This window comes from Bactrocera dorsalis, chromosome 1 (genome assembly GCF_023373825.1).
Source record: "Bactrocera dorsalis isolate Fly_Bdor chromosome 1, ASM2337382v1, whole genome shotgun sequence".
Classification (NCBI taxonomy): domain Eukaryota; kingdom Metazoa; phylum Arthropoda; class Insecta; order Diptera; family Tephritidae; genus Bactrocera; species Bactrocera dorsalis.
Genome location: NC_064303.1, coordinates 75,432,143 through 75,452,300, shown reverse-complemented (window position 1 = coordinate 75,452,300; position 20,158 = coordinate 75,432,143). Strand labels below are relative to the sequence as shown.

At 35.8% G+C, this 20,158-nt stretch overlaps 1 protein-coding gene across 5 annotated transcripts in view; it reads right to left on the bottom strand.

Annotated features, from left to right (window-relative positions):
• The window catches only part of LOC105225265 (UV radiation resistance-associated gene protein), an 81,126-nt gene that overhangs the window by 47,339 nt on the left and 13,629 nt on the right, over positions 1–20,158 (bottom strand). For 2 of the 5 annotated variants that reach the window (XR_007421905.1, XR_007421904.1), the window contains exon 5: positions 6,391–7,092. Coding sequence is in view for 2 of the 5 variants with exons in the window: in XM_011203658.4 (XP_011201960.2) it covers positions 13,772–13,886 (115 nt within the window). In the remaining 3 variants the exon portion in view is untranslated. Of the gene's footprint in view, positions 1–6,390; positions 7,093–11,901; positions 13,887–17,022; positions 18,670–20,158 lie in introns of those variants that run through there. The other 3 variants (XR_007421906.1, XM_011203658.4, XM_049450221.1) reach the window with 3 other exon arrangements.

The following is a 20,158-nucleotide window of genomic DNA, read 5'->3' as shown; positions in this document are numbered from 1 at the left end:
ATCGTCAAAAACATAATCTATATATATAAAATTAAGTGGCAAAACTTCCTGTTCGCATACTCCTCCTAGACGGCTTGCCCGATTTCAATGAAATTTTCAGGGGTGATTGGGGTCTGTTTGGAGGGTGCACATAAGAAATTTAATGTGTGTATCATTGCGCGTTTTGCAAAAAAAAAATAAAATAAAATGATACATCCCGCCTATACAAATTCTCATGAAATAATGTTTTGCCGCAAGATTGGTAGTCCTGTCAAATGCCTTTTAATTCCTTTCTAATAAACAGAAACAACTGGCGGATGTTTACAACTAATAAAAAACATTGACATCGCATGTTGATCGTATTTGCCTTTTTGTTCTTTCTATTGACATATTTTAAAATTGTGTGTATTTTTCTCTGATTTCAACGTGATTAACATTCTGCAAGTGAGTATTGTTGTTGTTTCGTATGTGATGCCATGCGGTTCGATTGTCGCTTGAAAATGCGCGGTGTGTGTAAAAAAAAAGTGTTTCAACATTGTGTGTTTTTTCCAGATTTAGTTCCATCGATTTGCTACATTTATTCGAACCGATTTTGTGTGCAACACACACAAAGCAAGTGAGTATTGTTATTGTTTCGTTAGTGCTTCCATGCGGTTTGCAAATACACTGTTGGTGGGTCTTATTGCATATGCGTGTGTAGTTTAAGATGTAGTTTTAGGTTAATTTTTACATTTTTATTTATGTACTTAAAAATATGTATACTCTAGAAAATGCCTCGACAGCGCCAACGTAATACGGTTGGCAGGCATACGAGTGATTCACGTCGAATGTCAATATTAACACTCCAGTAGTCGCGCGTACTACAATAGTAGACCACTTGTGTATATACTTTTACGTTTTACGAATAACTATTCGCAAGAAGTCTGATTTTAAGTTCCTAATATGTTTAAAATGAATATTTTTTGGTTGATTTGGTTTTATAATAAACTGTTACTTATTATTATTAAAACAAATTTTTTTATTTACGAATATTTCGTTTCAAACCCTTATGTCTAAAATGTTCTACACATGTAGTACGCGCGACTACTAACGGCACAAAAAGGGGCGCGACCACTGGAGTGTTAAGAAGAAATCACAGCGAAGAGCAACGCGCTCAAGTGAATGCCCGAGGTAGAGCGGTGTACAGAGAGCGGCGTGCACAGATTAGAGCTGAATTCGCCGACAATCAACGGCCAAATTACCGTCAAGGCCGAGTTCCTGTCCGCCTTCGCGATCAAATGGAACATGTTGGCTTTCACTACGATCCTGACTGCGACTACAGCCTGCATGGTGCCATCGGAGCAATGGATATTATTTGTACGCTTTGCAATGCAGCGAAATTTCGAGGAGAAACAGCTGGCATGTGCTGCTCCAGTTGCAAAGTGAAACTGCCTGCATTGGAACCGCCACCAGAACCATTACATTCCTTGCTCACTGGAGAATCGCCGACGTCTAAGCATTTCTTGCAGAACATACAAGCGTACAATTCATGCTTTCAAATGACTTCTTTTGGTGCCACAAAGATCATTAGAGATCCATTTATGCCGACGTTCAAGGTGATTACTTTGCATGGAATTTCCAGTGAAACATTTGACATTTTTATTCTGCAGATTCAGGGACAAATATACCATCGAGCAGGCTTGCTCATACCATTTGTCGATGCCGACTATCAATTTTTGCAAATATATTTCATCGGTAAGGAAACTGACCAACTAAATCAACGATGTAAAATTGCGACCGGCACAAGGCGAGAAATCGTACTAAATTTGCAAAGATTTCTCAATGAGCACAATGAATTGATTCGATTGTTCAAAATCGCATTGGACCGCATGCCGTCTGATAACCATCGAATCGTCATCAGAGCAGACAAAATGCCGATGGGGCAGCATGCCAGACGATTCAACCCACCAACAATCGATGAGGTGGCAATCGTCATTGTTGGCGAACAGTTTGAATCGCGAGATATTGTACTGCACCGTAGAAACGAACAACTTCAGCGTGTTTCCGAGCTACACCGTAGTTATGATGCATTACAATATCCGATATTATTGTGGAGAGGTGATGACGGCTATCCCATCAATATGCGATTGATGAATCCAACTACTGGTAAAAAAAAGTACAATTTCTGAGAAGAAATGCTACTTACGATTCAATATTTTGTGTATTGTTCATTTATAGGCCAAGAAACACCGAAAAAACTCAGTGCGATGAACTTCTATTCGTACAGAATAATGATTCGTCCGCAAGAAGATAACTACATCCTGAAATGTCGCAAGCTTTTCCATCGGTATTTGGTTGACATGTATGCGAAGATCGAGACCGAACGTGTCAACTTTATTCGATTCAACCAAGCGAAATTGCGTTCTGAAGAGTACATCCATTTGAGAGACGCCGTAATGAATGATGCAAATGTGAATAGCATTGGACGTCTGACAATATTGCCAGCCACATACATCGGCAGTCCGCGCCATATGCACGAGTATGCGCAAGATGCGATGTCGTATGTGCGCCATTACGGCAGACCGGATCTGTTCATGACGTTCACGTGCAATCCCAAGTGGAATGACATCAAATGCCATTTGTTCCCCGGTCAATCAACAACTGATCGTCACGACTTGACAGCACGTGTATTCAGGGAAAAGCAAAAAGCAATGATGGATTTAATTGTGAAACTTTGTGTTTTTGGAGAAGTTCGATGCTGGATGTACTCGATCGAATGGCAGAAAAGAGGATTACCGCATGCACACATCTTGATTTGGTTAGTTCGCAAAATACGACCAGATCAGATTGACAAAGTCATCTCAGCGGAAATTCCAGATGAAGCAATCGACCCACAATTGTTCGACGTTGTAACAAAAAACATGATCCACGGCCCTTGAGGCGCTATTAATCCAACGTCACCATGCATGATTGACAATAAGTGTTCAAAGCGCTATCCTAGAGCTTTAGTTGATGATACAATCACTGGAAATGACGGATATCAATTATATCGGCGTCGATCCGCTGAAGATGGTGGTAATTCAACGGTCATAAAAGTTCGGGATCAAGACGTTGATGTTGATAATCGTTGGGTCGTGCCGTATTCACCATAGTTGTCAAAAATTTTCGAAGCGCACATCAATGTAGAATATTGCAACTCTGTCAAATCGATTAAATACATCTGCAAATACGTAAATAAGGGCAGTGATATGGCAGTTTTCGGAGTGGCTGATTATCAGACAATCGATGAAATTCAGCAATACCAAATGGGCCGTTATATAAGCAGCAACGAAGCGGTATGGCGCATTTTATCGTTTCCAATACACGACTGGCATCCCGTTGTTCTTCATTTGGCAGTTCATCTCGAAAATGGTCAACGCGTTTATTTCACTGCAGACAATATACAACAGAGCGCAGCACGACCACCGCGGACAACACTTACTACCTTTTTCGAGTTGTGTGAAACCGATGAATTTGCAAGAACATTGCTATATTCCGAAATACCACAATATTTCACTTGGAATCCATCATCGAAAACATTTCAACGACGAAAGCAAGGGGAGCGTGTTGACGGTTATCCAAATGTCCGTAAAACCGATGCATAGGACGCATTTATACCATCCATCCGAACAACGCCGAATGTTTCTATTTGCGTCTGCTATTAGTCAACGTGCGCGGACCAAGATCATTTGATGATTTAAAAACTGTTGACGGTCAGTTGTGTGTGACGTATCGTCAAGCATGTCAGCGATTGCATTTGTTAGAAGATGATATGCATTGGGACACCGCACTTCATGACGCATCACTCACATCTCATCCAAAACTAATACGCGTATTATTCGCAATAATAATATCTACATGCCTTCCGTCAAATCCGCAAGAACTGTGGAATAAGTACAAAGGCTGCATGACCGAGGACTTATTAGTTTTGGCGCGTAATCGAGCATCGGACGCAGACTTGCTATATACATTACAAATGTATAATGTTGCTTTGATATTGGTTGAAGATCTGTGCCTTACAATTGCGAATAAGGCATTAGCGCAACTTGGCATAACTGTGCCCAATCGTTCAGTGATTGATATGCTTGACCATGAGCTTCAACGTGAACAACAATACGATTGCAATGAATGCGTGCTTTCATACAAGCTAACATTACCAAATTAAATATTCAGCAGAAAAATGCTTATGATAAGATTATACAAGCGGTTGACAATAACGCCGGTGTATTCTTCTTTCTGGATGCGCCCGGTGGTACAGGGAAAACGTTTCTGATCTCTTTGATTCTTGCTACTATACGGTCACAGCAGAAAATTGCGCTGGCAATTGCTTCGTCAGGCATCGCTGCTACTCTACTTGATGGCGGCCGAACAGCACATTCTGCGTTGAAATTACCGTTGAACATCCAAGTCGTTGAAACACCAACGTGCAACATATCGAGGAATTCAGCAATGGCAAAAGTTTTGCAAGGAGCTGGAATAGTTCTATGGGACGAGTGCCCAATGGCTAACAAAAAGTCATTAGAAGCATTCAATAGAACAATGCAAGATTTACGCCAAAAGCAACAACTTTTTGGCGGAGCATTAGTCTTATTATCCGGCGATTTTCGGCAAACTTTGCCAGTCATTCCTCGATCAACTCCTGCCGACGAAATAAACGCATGTTTAAAATCGTCAGTTTTGTGGAGACATGTTCAAAGGCTGACTCTTACCATCAATATGCGAGTCCAATTGCAAAATGATCGATCCGCAGCGGCGTTTTCGAAGCAGTTGTTGGACATTGGCGAAGGCAAAATACCAATCGATGATACCGGTTTGATCACATTGCTGAACAACTTTTGTACACTTTTACAATCGAAGGAAGAATTGATTTCAAGTGTATTTCCGAATATTGTTGAATACTATCAACGCAACGATTATTTAAGTGAACGCGCAATATTGGCACCAAAAAATGTACACGTCAACGAAATCAATTTTGCCATTCAAGAAAAACTGCCAGGAGAAGCTACAACATATATATCGATTGATAGCGTTTTGAATCAAGATGAAGTAGTCAATTATCCAACTGAGTTCTTGAATTCTTTGGATCCCCCCGGTCTGCCACCGCATCGTTTGGTCCTGAAAGTCGGTTCACCCATTATACTTCTACGAAATCTTAATCCACGGACTTTGTGTAATGCACAAGGCTTTCAGTCAAAAAATTGTGGCCAAATTTGATTGAAGCAACAATACTAAATGGCAAGGCAGCAGGTGATGTCGTACTCTTACCACGCATTCCCATGATTCCAACGGACATGCCGTTTGAATTTAAGCGCTTGCAGTTCCCAGTACGTCTTGCCTTTGCGATGACCATCAACAAATCGTAAGGGCAAACGTTTCAAGTGTGCGGCGTCAATTTGAAAGAACCGTGCTTCTCCCACGGCCAATTGTTCGTCGCATGCTCGAGAGTGGGAATACCAAGGTGCTTATTCATTTACGCGCCAGGTGGAAAACCAAAAATGTTGTATACCAATATGTTTTATAAATAAGTAACAGTTTTACAACAATAAATAAAACACAGAGTAAAAACCCTTAAGAGTTTTAATCGATTTAGGTGTAGCGAGGCACACAGGGTAACAGCTAGTTATCAATAAAAATCTAATACTTTGTTTCATAGTATTTACGAAATTTATGTAAAATTTATTTATTTTTAACTTTTTTGTGTTTGAGTTGTTTACAAAATATAATAATACGACCATCGATTGATATCTATGATGATCTCTATTTAGTATATTCAAAATGGCAGGCAAGAGCTCTTTTTAGTTTTGTGACCTGCTAACTACCAGGTCTCAAATTTGAGGCAATATTTTGAGACTAACGCTAGAGACTGTTTAGTGAATAGTAACTAGTCTCAAATTGAGACTTTGCCTCAAAATGTCTCAAATAGAGACTAGAGACTGTTTACAGAATCCCGCTATAAGATTTATGTAAACAAACAAAATGTTATATCTATATGGGGAAACTTTTAAACAATGCTTTATCCATACATACATAATTAATACATACATATACATTCCACAGATCTAATTAAGCTAATATAATTACTTATTACGTTTATTAAATACAATATTTTCTGTTTATAAAATTATTTCGTTATTGATTCTATTGATGACAACAACTGATGAGTCGACGTTGCGAGTTTTCGAGAGAAAAGTTCTGCGAAAGATTTATGGTCTGAATATCGCATTCGATGGAACGATGAGCTGTATGAGATATATGACGACATTGACATAGTTCAGCGAATTAAAAGACAGCGGCTACGCTGGCTAGCTCATGTTGCCCGAATGGACGAAAACAATTCAGCTCTGAAAGTATTCGGTGCAGTACCCGCCGGGGGAAGCAGAGGAAGAGGCAGACCTCCACTCCGTTGGAATGATCAAGTGGAGAAGGACCTGGCTTCGCTTGGAATATCCAATTGGCGCCACGTAGAGAAAAGAAGAAACGACTGGCGCGCTGTTGTTAACTCGGCTAAATCGCTTAAGTGGTGTCTACGCCAATTAAGAAGACGAAGAGATTCTATTATTTTGTCACTAAGCATGAATAATTAAAGACCCAATTTATCGGAGAATACAAACCACTGAATTTAGCTGTTTAAAATGAAAAAGTTTAGGTTATGATAAAATGTATAATTTACCTAAAGTTGTCCTTTGTTTACAGAACAATATTTTGCGAAATAATCTATCCCGTCGAATTGTGTTGAATCGCTGCAAATCCGCGCGGGCGGAACGATATCGATCGACGCAAGTGCCGCGCAGTGTCGAATAGAAAGTATAAAATGGATGTTGATGTGCAGCTAGTGGATAACGATTTGTATCTGCTATCCTGTTGTCCATCCTTTTTGTTGAGTGGGTTGGTGTACAGGTGTGGTGTCATCGGATGTGGTATAATGCGCAGTGTTTTCTTAGGGTGCGCCAGTTTTTCCCGGATAGACTGGGGGAGACTTAACTCATTTAAACAAATTTTTAAATTACAGTTAATTGTAAAATTCGACAATGTTATCCCTTCCCCTTTTTTAAAGTACGCATGGTTCCATTTGCTATTATGCAAAAAATGTGGTACCTATATTAAAAAAACAAAAAATACAAAAAAAAAAGAATTGTACTATTATTTCAAAACAAACCCTTTGATTATATTTTATAGCCCGTAACTGTATATAAAGCAGCTCCAATAATAACGATATCAAAAACCTACGAAGTGTTAAACTATTGAATGGTTTTTTAGGTTGTGCCAGTTTTTCCCGGATATAGTTGGGGGCTTAACTCATTTAAACATCCTGGGCTCCCTAGGCGAATATTTTGCAAAGTAATATTGGTGGTATGTTGGTGGAATAGCCGATGATGATTTAATGATAGAGTTGTAATATACTCATATCGGCTTTTGGTTTGAAACATACCACGTGTATTTGAATATGTATTTTAATATGTTTTGCGTGTTTATTTGCTTATGCTTTTTTGAAAACTCATTATTACAGCTAACAACTGTGTGCGTGGTTTGCTTTTATTCATTTCATTAGCATTATTTAAAAATTTTATTGGTTTGGTATGACAATTTTTTTTATTTCATTTTCCGTATTTTCGGATACAACGGATAGTAACTCCAGGCTCAGATGTGGCCAGAATGGGTACTTCTTAGCTCTGGAGTTAGGACTATGAAATTTAAGGGATTTTACGAGAGAGTGGCCGTGAATGGAGAACGGCTTCGATTCGTAGAGTAGATAATTCTTCATAATAAATTTGATGCTTTGTATAGATGCGATGAGAGCGACCTTTGCTTTTTGTATGTGCGTCACTGTATCGCATTGGGGATATGGTAACGCCTTAACTTCCTTTTGAGATTTATTTAGTTTTGAATATTTAAACCTCTACCACCAATTTTGTTATATTTTATGATTAAGTGCGTATGCACTAATTTGTCACTTAGTAGCACGCATAGCTTGCGATTTTTTAGGCTGGTTTTTTGTATTATTTGCGAAAGCCATTCTGCTGGGTTGAAAAGTTACATGTATTTGTATTTTTATATAAGGTTGTCGGGGGGAAGCTGATTTTGTTTTTGCTGCAAAATCGTGGAGGGTTGGAAATCGATGGCTTGAGTGGTAGTCTTACGACGTAGCGATCATTATTTCATCGAGTAGTTGTGGATTAAGAGAATTTCTCACAATACGGACATTCTACAGCTTTATTTAATATAGGGGGAAGTTTCCCTATCTCTCGAAATAATGTGAATTATGGTATTTGTTTGCGGTTCCTCAACTTGAGTTGACATGGTGGTAATTGGTCCTGTAAATAGTCTACTTTGTGTTTCGCTGCGCAGCGTTTAAACTTTTTATGTCTCTTCTCAATTTTTAGAATTTCGGTTTTCAGGATTTGCTTTTGCAATCAAACCTTCTTTTTGCATGTGACAGGTAATTTGGACATATTGTTTTTAGTTTCACAAAATTGTTTCTTTCATTAATTTTTAGTTTTTTAAACTTTTCGCAAGACATCAGTTTATGTTCTCTTGTGCATAGTTCGCATATCGTATATTGTTTTTTTGTTCGGATGTGAACGATTGTGTTTTGTAGAAACTTTTGTTTAAATTTTTAGTGCTTCTGGCTTTGGGTCTCTTTAAGCTTCGATTTTGGCAGTGTTGTTTTTTTTTTGTTCTGACTATTTTTTCCTCTACTCTATTTCATATTGGGTAGTCATAAAATCTTTCATCTGTTGCCACGGTGAGCACTTCTTTCGAGATGAGAGTGATTGCTCCCATAAAAGTAACGATTTTTGTGGTAATGTGAAATCGGGTCCCAGCTGTCTGTGGAGAAATTTTGTGTCGATAGAACCGACAACAATAACAGTGCATTCTAGTTTTATTAATTCTTTACTTGTTTCTTTCTTTGTTTTTGGAAAGTTCATTATTGTCGTTACTTGTTTGTCGATCAGTATTCTTTCGTTTTTGTATCTTGCTTTTAGAGCTTCCCAAGCCGAATTGAAATTATCGTCATTTTGTTTTGTATCGGAGGTGATACTTTTTTTTCCTTTTTATAGTTGTGGATGATTGATGTAAACAAGTCCCGGAACTCTCGGAGTAGGTGCAATTTCTTTTATTAGTTTTAATTGATCAAATCGTTTGTTTCTTCATACTGGTCTAAGCAGTTTTTGTATATTGTGTAATACGAGGATTTAAAATTTTCAAGTAGTTCTGAATCATTTACTATGGTGTCATGAGCCGCGAGACCAAAAACATTAAAGACTTTGGTTTTTTTATTTCAAATAATGATTCAGAGTTTTTGTGAATCAACCGAGGTAAAACTTGTGCAGTATCTTAATACTTTGTAAAATAAATTTTACAACGTGTTTTGAGCATGTAACCCCTGCAGGTATGTTTTGATTTGTGTCGTTATTAACCATATATTGTATATATTTTATTTGAATATATGTTTAAATTGTTAATTACTATTAAAAAAAAGCGCGTTTATTATTTATTAAAATATTTGTTTTCCGAATGTTTGTATTTAGATACACCCTAATACATGGACTTGTATATACATCAGTGAAGCGCTTTACCTAGCCCGCGGGCGGCCGACTTTATTGCTCTCTCACAGATTCGCTCACACGTATTAGTCAAGCGCTCTCTATACATTGTGGAAAATTAATGTGCATTTGGTCAACGACTGTTGACTGCTACGCATGTATTTTGTATGTGCGCGCTGAAGAGCTAAGAAGAACACGCTTTATTGTGGAAAAATATTCTAACCATGCAAGGCTGCAAGAATATCAACCAATCCTTGATATATTGCAGACTAATTTTCATAACCGATTTCATGACTTTTATAAAATTAAGCATATTATTGAAATTCATAACGACTGGGTGTAATACTTCTGGGGTGAGTTTAGATTTAAAATCCGAATTAGAAAAGATGCAACGTGATTTATTGTTGTCTCGTGAAACTGGGCAACAGTTTTGGAAAAATCTGAACGACAACTTTTATCCGAAATTAAAGAACGAAATGTGGAAATTCTTTTCAATGTTTGGAACTACTTATTGTTGCGAAGTTTCGTTTTCCACTTTGAAATTAATACTAGAAATAAAATTAACGATCGGCACCCTGAAGACTTACTTCGTATAAAATTTTGCGGCTCCGAACTAGATTTAGATAAGTTGGTTCAAAACCATGAAAATATTGATTTTTAGTTTTTTGATACAGCCGTTTAGGTGAAAACTTCAACATAAATTCAATATTTAAAATTTTTTGAATTTTAATTTCTTTTTGACACGTGAATTGTCTTTATTTTTGTAATAGATAAAAAATTAATAAGGAATTTCATTAATTTCACAATTTTGTTAAAGTTGTAAAAGTTGTCGAATCACTTTCAAATTTTTTTTATATTAATTAATACTAAAGTTTTGTATTTTTTTTGGGTGTAGCAACAAGCTCTCTCATACTCCAACACAAGCACACAGTTTGGTAGTGTGCGTTTGGGCATCACTGATATACATGCGTATATGTACATATGTTTGTTTTGTGCAATTAAGAACTCGTTGAAGAGATCAATGCGCTATTTACACAAGTACGCACGAATTGTTTGTGTGCTTACGTTCTAAGCAATTGAGAATCCGTAAGAGATATCAATTCCTTTTTGTATGCAATCCTTGAGAACAAGGGCTTTTGCCGGATTTTTGCCAATATGGACTTTGAAACGATGTATATGTATGTTTTAATATATGTAAATATACATAGAATACGTATGCTTGAATGTATATTTTTGAAATTAATAATTTTTGTCTACCCGAGCCTTTTATATGTTTGTGTTTTAATTAAAAATTAATTTAGCATCGTTTTTAGTAAAATATTTAATAGTTTAATATTACCCAACGTTGGGTATATCGAGAGTGACAGATTTTATGCCGTATGTAAGCATAAGGTACGCTTCAAAATTTTTGCAATAGAAGGAGAGCGCGAAACGGAATTGTTAATATGCAGGTAGCTTCCGTATGCACTTTGCTAATATATTTGGTATGGAAGCATACCTGCATATTAACAATATATATATATATATATATTTAAATTATGTATAGAAAAGTACCTATGTTTGTTTCTCTTTTCGTATTTTAGTTGATATTTTGATATATGCAATCCTGCTTATTGTTCTTGCTGGTTTCGCAACCGGTTTGTGCGTTATTTTTTTTGTTTGTTGGATCTGTGTTACTGTGTATTTTGATTTTCGATGTAATTTCATACGTATGTACGAATGTGTTAAATTTTTTGTGTGGCGCACTGCACTTTCTTTTATTTCGAATTTGGGTTTTTATATTATGTCTGTATTCTTAAATTTTTTGTTTGGTTTTTAGCTTGTCATATGTGTATGGACATATTGTTTTTGTTCGCTACTTCAACCGCACTGCACTGGTTTTTGTTTTGTTTTAATTTGTGGTTTGTATCGTCCTTTTAAAATTTTGTCACCACGGTTTTAAAGTTTTATAATCTTGGACGAAACCAATACTGCCATTCGGAATGGCTCGAAGGACCATGAACAATTTTATGGGGAATACAAACCACTGGATTTATGTCGAATAGAAAGTATAAAATATATGTTGATGTGCGACTTGAGGAGAACGATTTATATCTGCTATCCCGTTGTTCATTATTTTTGGTGAGTGGGTTGGTGTACAGGTTGTGTTGTGTGGTGATGTATGAGTGTGGTGTCATGGGATGTGGTTTTTCCCGGATAGACTGGGGGGAGACTTAAATCATTTAAACAAATCAGGAGGCCTGCTATTTACACTTTTAAAATTACAGTTAACTGTAAAATTCGATAATGTTATCCCTCTTTTTTAAAGCACAAATGGTTCCATTTATTATGAAAAAAGTGTAACAACCAAACCAAACCATCGAAGTGTTAAACTATTGATATTATTCATAACTTTTCTCTTACATTAAAAATTACATTCTTATTGATTTCCTTCTGGATTCTGAATCAATTTTCATGGTTACTATGCGTATAAAATTTCATAGAAACAATTGTGTTTACAAGCTAAAAGATATTTAGAAATTAATTATAGATATAATATCGGACAAAACATTTGCAACTAGAGCGAAGTTCTAGCTTTTTTGTCTTACAATGCCATTTTTCCTTCAAATTTCTTTTTGTTTCTAGTTTTAAAATTTACAGCATTGAAGTTACATATTTTGTAATGTTTATCGCGATCTTTTTTTATTTTGGCGGTTATATTTGAAAGCAATTTCAAATATATGACAATCCGTCACGACAAAACAATTGCAACTCTGTTTCGTTCTTTTATTTTCTCCTTTGCTCGTTTCTTTTTCTAACGGTATTGAGTTTGAATTAATTAGAACATTTACTGAGCACAATTTCTGTTCTGTAACACATTTTTAATTAAAATTTTTTTTTTCCAAAAAAGCAATGGCTCTAAATAAATTCGGTGTGGCAGTCCGAGCACGATTATAATAACGGAACTTCTCAAAAAGAAATTTCTATAAAGTACAGAATTTTCAAGTCATCAATCTCACGAATAATTTCGAACTTTATTAGGAATAAAATTGTCGAAGTAGTGCGTCGTGGAAACCGATCAAGGAAAACTGATGAAAAAACTGACATCTCAATTGTAAGAGAGGTAAAAAAAAATAAACATTTTAAAGCGCTCCGCAATTGGCAAAGGAGCTTGGGCTACCAATCTACACAAGAACGGTCGCTCATAGCCTAAATTTACACAGTTACCGACCAACGAAGAAACCGCTTATTACCAAACGTAACCAACTAAAACGATTGTGTTCGCTAAAAATCATCTAGAATGGCCAATAAGCGAGTGGGAAACTGTTCTTTTTAGTGATGAGTCCAAATTTAATTTGGTAGGAAGTGATGGCGTGAGTTTCGTTCAATGCCCACGAAGCAAGCATCTAAAAAATTTCTATTGTCTAAAAACAGTTGGTATGTTATGGTCTGAGGATGCTTTTCTGCTTCTAGTTTGGGGCCGCTTCATCGTATCAATGGTAGCATGGATCGGTACGTTTACAGAAACATTATGGAAACCGTAATGCCGCTTAAGTGGGTCTTCCACCGGGGCGATGACCCGAAGCATATGGCATAGGTCCTAACATCGTGGTTACAGAGGAATAAAGTGGATGTAATGGAGTGGCCTCCACAGTCTCCAGGCTACAAAATTTATGGGAAATTATAAAAAAAAAGAATTGATCGCAGTAATGTGCCAAATACTGATCAGTTATTTCAAAAGGCCCTGTAGGCAGAAATATACCCCAAAGCATAATGGATAACCTCATAGCTTCAATGCCACTGCGATGCAAAGGTGTTATTGAGAATAACGAGTTTTCTACAAAATACTAAGTTTTTCTTTTTTTTATTAAAAATAGTGAACAGTTTTCTTTGAGTTGCAATTGTTTGTCTTATTGAATATAGATGTTATATCAATTTTTTATATACATATATTAATCAAGTAAACTGAAAAATATTATTAAATTTGCTTTGTTTACCTTAATTAACTTCCAATATTTAAAACAAAATTAAAATAGTAAGTCTCCGGCAATTATTTTCTGTGCAATCGACAGTATTTTCATTATTATATTTCAGTTGCAAATGTTTTGTCCGATACTGTATATGCATATTTCAAGACTATGTAATACATATGTAAGTATACAGTGTTATAACATAAAAGAGTGTGCAATAAATTGCATTTTATTTCCTGATAATTCACGTATACTCCTGATAATTGTAGACAGAAACTTTTACATATGTTTAGAGGGCTTCGCAATATTTGAATCCGAGTTGGAGCATCCATTCATTCGAATATCTTTGAAGTCCTCTTCAGAGTCCGAATATGAACCAACAGATCGACTGATTCTAAAAGTAATAAAATAAATATATTCAATAATGTATTTAACATAAACTAAGCTAAGTCTACACTACATAACTAGTTTCCAATCAGTTTATTGTTATTTTTGGTTGTGTGGAAAACACAATGAAAAGCTTCAATAAATATTGACCCCCATCTAATGCTAATTACCAATCGAGATGGATATAGGGTTATATACATATATAAATGATCACGATGACGTGACGAGTTAAAAAACGGGTGACTATCTGTCAGTGCCTCCGTTCGTCCGTGCAAGCAGTAACTTGAGTAAAAATGTTGATATCTTGATGAAACTTGGCATGTGCGTTCCTCAGTAAAAAAAAAAAAAAACAAATAAGAGTTCGTACCTGGGCGTAATCGGTGCTGCCATGTCCACAAAAAACCATTAAAAAAAACCTCTAATGTGCCATAACTGAGGCTCATTTTAGATATAAAACTCTAAATTGGCACAGGGGCTCGCAGTAGCAAGGTGCACCTGTGGACAAAAACATGTGAAATAGAGGGCGTAGCCCAAACAAAATTTGCTCAGTATGAATATTATTAGAATTCCAGTGTGAAAATGGATGAAATCGGAAGTTAACCCCGTGCACTCCCCATATAACGGTACTACTAAAATAAAAACAAACAAAAGACACAATGGATTGGCTTTTTACTCATTTCATAGATTTGTGAGGGTGTGTTAATATTAAATATAAATTGTGTAAATGTGCAGGAGTTTCGGTCACGCTGGTTTTGGTGACGCACTTTGACTAACAAAAATCAAAGGTCGCTTATACTCAAGCGCGCTGTTGAGGGAATCAAAACCCATTGATAACATGAGTCTTCTAACCCTCCGATGTTTTTTGGCTGTAATTATTTTAAAAAATGAAAAACTGATTCTGCTTGTGAATTACATTTATTTGATCTTTTAAATTTTTTTTACATCAAGTCTAGAATATATCATGTAAATGGCCGCCGCCACAGTTTATTGTCATTTGAGCTCTTTTTATGGCATTTTCCATCACTTTGGCCAAAACTTCCAGCGATAGGTCCTCAAATTCTTGACGGATATTGTCTTTAAGAGCTGCAAGAGTCTGAGACTTGTTGATATAAACCCGCGACTTCAAAAGCGACAAAAACGGTCTAATCAGGCGATCTTGCTGGACAGTGCAAATCGCCAAAACGGGAGATTAGGCGCCCGGGAAATGCAGTGTGTGCCGTTGCACCATCTTGTTGGAACACCATGTTTTCCAATCCCAATTCATCAAATTGTGGCAAAAAGAAATCGTTGATCATTGCTCTGTAGCGCACACCACTCACAATAACCGTTTGGCCCGCGCAGTCTTCGAAGAAAAAAGGTCCGATGACTCCTCCAGCCAAAACAGCACACCATACAGTGACTTCGAGCGGGTGCAATGGTTCTTCGTGGGTTACACGCGGATTTCCAGTGCCCCGAAGCGTAAATATTGCTTAATTACGTACCCGCTGAGATGGAAATGGATCTCGTCACTCATGATTATTTTTGATGAAAAATAATCTTCCTCTTGGTGGTGATTAAAGATGGTTTGAGCGTATGTTACAGAAAACAGCTCATGCACCGTCTGGACTTTGTATGGAAACATCTTCAAATCTTGTACCAAAATTCGTTGTAAACACCGTCGACTGATACCCATTTGCGTGCGAAGCGAACGGCTAAACGTCGCAGTGTTTCAGCAGTAGGCGTCGGACGGCCAGGAAATTTGCGACGAACTTCACGTTGTGCCAAAGTCACCGAACGATTATTGGTCAAATAAAGTCACCAATAACCTGCGTTCTGAACAGTGTAGCGTACCATTGTTTATTTACGTGTATTTCGCAAGTGTTTACTACACAAATGTCAAAAAGAACTGACATTAGAGGTCAATTGCAAAATGTATAGGATAGATAGATTCTGTATCTCTATAGTGTTATGCAGATTCAGCTTAACATTCAGTACGCCAATTACTAAAGAAACACACGAAATAACTATACTTGATATCTGTCACTGGTCGAATTGTACTTATCTTATTGTTAATGGATGACTACAATTGTAGTTATCCTTGTTTCCCATTCACAGGTGCTATTCCTACATTGGCTTAAGAGTTGCAACCTGCTTTTTATGGAAGTATTTAATTAACATATTTACGTATTATTTACAGGAAATTAGTATTTTTGAAATATATATAAAAAGAATTTTTTTTACGAATTAAAGAATGATACAAAGAAAAAATGTTTGGTAAGAATAAACTCCCATTTTCCCTGACAAAGACAGTTTTACTAAAAGTAAGGTAATTAAAATTAAAATAATTAAAAATTGTATTAAAGTACCTTAAATTCGTTTTATAAATTAGTAAATTAAAACTTACATTGTGATTTGCGCAAATATAGACGTCCTTTCAGACATATCAGGGAACTCTCACATCCCAAAAAAAAAAAAATCATGATCATAACTCTCATGCGCAATTACCATTTCACAATTAATAAAAAGTAAAAAAAAAAAAGATCTGGAATCTATATGATTTCATTAATTAAAATTAAGGTACTTAAAATCATTTTAATGATATTCCACAAATACCAAAACTTATTAAAAAAATTAGAACTTTAAATACAAAAATGAATAATTAAATAAATAACAAGTAAGGAAGAGCGGCTCTGGTGGGCTTTATCGATTGTTCAGTGAGAATTTCATGACATTTCATTGATTGGAAGTGAAGTTATTGCACTTTAAGTGTCAGTATGTGTTATCGGTGCGAAAATGAGCTTCGAATAAAGAGTCAACACTAAATTTTGTTTTTGTTTGTTTGTTTTGATAAAACAAGTTTAATGCCTATCCCGTAGCAGGGTGCACGAGTGGTTTCAACGTTTTCACAGTGGTCGTGAGGACATAAATGACGTTCAACATGTGGACCAATCAAAATCCGTGATCACCGGAAATTCCATCGAAACTGTGCGTGAATTCATCAAAAATCAGCCGAAATCATCACTGAAATTTATGGAAATGTAATTGGACATCGATTTTTCGCATTTTGACCGAACCACAGTGTGTCGTTTAATACAAGCTAGGGGGACAAAAATATTTTAGTTTGAAATTTAATTGTTTTGGTCGTGTTGATTAATGATTTTAAGTTTCATTGAAAAATTAATATATTTTTTTTAGATTTACGAATAGAAAACAAAAAATTGTGTAAGAAATATATTTAATTATTTTTTTAAATTTCAAAACATACAATAACATTTACTTGGATGTATAAAATACGTACTAATACATAAGTCCATTACATTACAACTATTGAAAAACGCGATGATTAGTAAGGGAATTTTTACCAACAGACCTAATAATAACAGTAATATAAAAATAACAATAACACACAACAACAAAATGTTTAATATTATATACTATATCATTACTCATTGAATGACTCATCATCACTGTTAGATTCATCTGAATCAGATACTAGATAATCTTTATCGTCATGGTCACATGTTACCTGACGTGGTACTTTTGATGGTATTGAAGGCGGGACAATTAAATTTAGAACTTCCTCCGGTAATTTATCTGTTCTCTTTCTAGGAACTTCTCTGAGTTAGTTGATTACCGGATCGGATGTTATTAAAAGCATATGTAGTAAATCTATATTACGTTTTACCAAAATTTGAGAACCGCGATTATCACAAAGTGTTGGAAGAAATTGAGATACTTCTTCCAAAACCTTGTTAGTTTCTGATATAGTAAAATCAGTTGTTTCCTTTATAAAAAATAAGCTTAATTGGGCGACAATAGAGTGTGGACGAAGGCCGCGGATTTTGCCATAAAATATTTTGGCTGGCATCGTCACTCAATCTCAATGGGACAATAGCAAAAACAAACATATACTCATCAGTAGCATCGCAGTTCTCAAATTTCTGTTTATAAGCGCTATGGCCGGAGCTTCCGTCACATCCCCATTTGCTGATTAGTGTGAATGACGACTTAGAAGATATATTTGCTTTAAAAACTTCACATTGCGCTTCAATTAAACGTTTAGCGGTTTTATCCAAAATGCGTTGAAGTATAATTTCGGCGCGCGTTTCTGTTACCAAGATATGCTCATCTGCAGGGTAACACAAATTTTTAGACTTACGTAAACTAAAATAGGATAGAAAAACTTTATGTCCCGCCTTCAATGACCATTTACGCGTCTGTTTACAGGAGTAACTTGTGCACTTAGAATCCACATAATAAGCTAATGCCTCATCACTTGCCAATTGCCTGCCTTCGCATGTGGTATTACCATACTTCTTTTTTCTGTAGATTTCAAACTTTAATCGAAGTAGCTATGCTTCTATTACCCTCAAAGCGATTTGCTACTTCCGCGGCTCCTGTCAACTCGATGGCACTTCGCGATTCGAGTAAGTCTTCGACCCTTGGTTTTTTCGTTTTAAAAGACGACTCTTCAAAATTTTTTTTTGGTCTACCTTCAGGTCGATTGCTTCCAGTTGATGAGGTAGGGCAGGGATGTTCCATTTGTAGGTAAAATTGTAAATCTGCTCCTTCTAACCAACTGCCATTTTTGTTTAAAAAACGTTCAATCATCATATTTGTTTCAGTCCATTTTTTCGAAAATTTTGACGAAACACTCGAAATTTTTAACTTTATCTTCTTCTGTGTATCAGGCGTTACATCTGTAGCACTAAATTTTGTGCAAACATAATTAACTAATCGGGAATTTCGTTCTATTTTACATTTTCGCCATTCTTCAAATAACTCCATTTTTGAAATAGAGCAAACTCAATCTGAAAAAAAAAATAATTAAAAATTATGGGGGAAAGATGGGGTACTCGATCAAAGGTCATTGTATAGCTTAAGGTTGCCGTTATACAATATTCAAACATTAGCTTGGATATATGTGGATAAAAAAAGTTGCATACGTTTAAAACTTGAAAATAAAAAGAACACAAACATTTTTATATGAATTTTCAAAACCCCGTACAACGTATTAACTAAACGCAAACCAAGTATTAAATTGCATAAAATATACATACATACCTTCTAAATTATATTCCATTTCATTAACAGTCGTGTTTTCCTCTCCAAACCTTGTTAAATCACTATTTATATTGTATTTTTTATTTAAATTGAAAACATAAAAATGATAACAGCGTATCACTTCGATTAAACTTGTTGTAGTTAACCGTATTAGAATATTTTGCACAATTCTTACTTAAAATTGTGACATATCAAGGGTTGTTATAATCAGAGTACTGTCAATTATTTGATTGTTTACATTGACTTTTGTCCGCCTACAATGATCCAGGCGAATCACTGTGCGAACGTTTGGGCTTACGAAAGGTGTGTGCACGGTTCGTTCCGCTCAAATTAACTGACGACCAAAAACGCCGTCTCACCGATCGACGCTTGCGACCGATTATTTGACCAAAAATTACATTTTAACCATTAACCACTCCTCGTATTCACCTGATATGGCGCCGTGGGACTTCTTCCTTTTCGGAAAAACGCATTTGCGCGTGAAAGGAATGCGTTATGCAGACGTAGAGGCCATTTATAGGCCTTCGATATGCTTCTGGACCGTGCAAAAAGCTGTATTGAAGCAGAAGGAGACTATTTTGAATAAAATAAATTGTTTTTGCTGAAAAAAACCATTTATTCTGATTTTCCTGTTTACTTTAGAACGTACCTTGTATATATGATTGGATTTTTATTATGTGCTATTGAGAAAAATAGATAAATTATATATTATTATATATGTATCATATAATGATTTTCGGTTTGTTTGCTTGTTTGCATTGAATAGGCTCCGAAACTACTAGACCGGTTTAAAAAATTCTTTCACTATTGAGAAGCTACACTATCTGTAGTGAGCATCAAAAAAGTTAGGGATCAATACTAAAACTCCAATAATGTAAACCAAGGTGTGAAAAAATTTCCAAAAAACTTTCTTAAATCGCGTGTGCTACGAAAACTAATGTTTATTGAACAAAATAATGTCAAAAGAAATGGTTTCATATTTAAGTGTGTTTCAATACCATTATATAACTATTTGAATTATTCAATTTGGAAACTCCATTCGAAAGATATCACAAGTTTAAAATTTTGAAAATGTCTCATGGTCGCTGCTCGAGGGCAAAAGTTTATAGCATACTAACTGTCAAATTGATTGCTATTGCAGTTGGGATATTCCTTATGTGGGCATTTCATATCATGATATTTCATTTTCGAAATGAATTAAAATTTTAAGAGCATGAAAAAAGTGTAGGATTATTA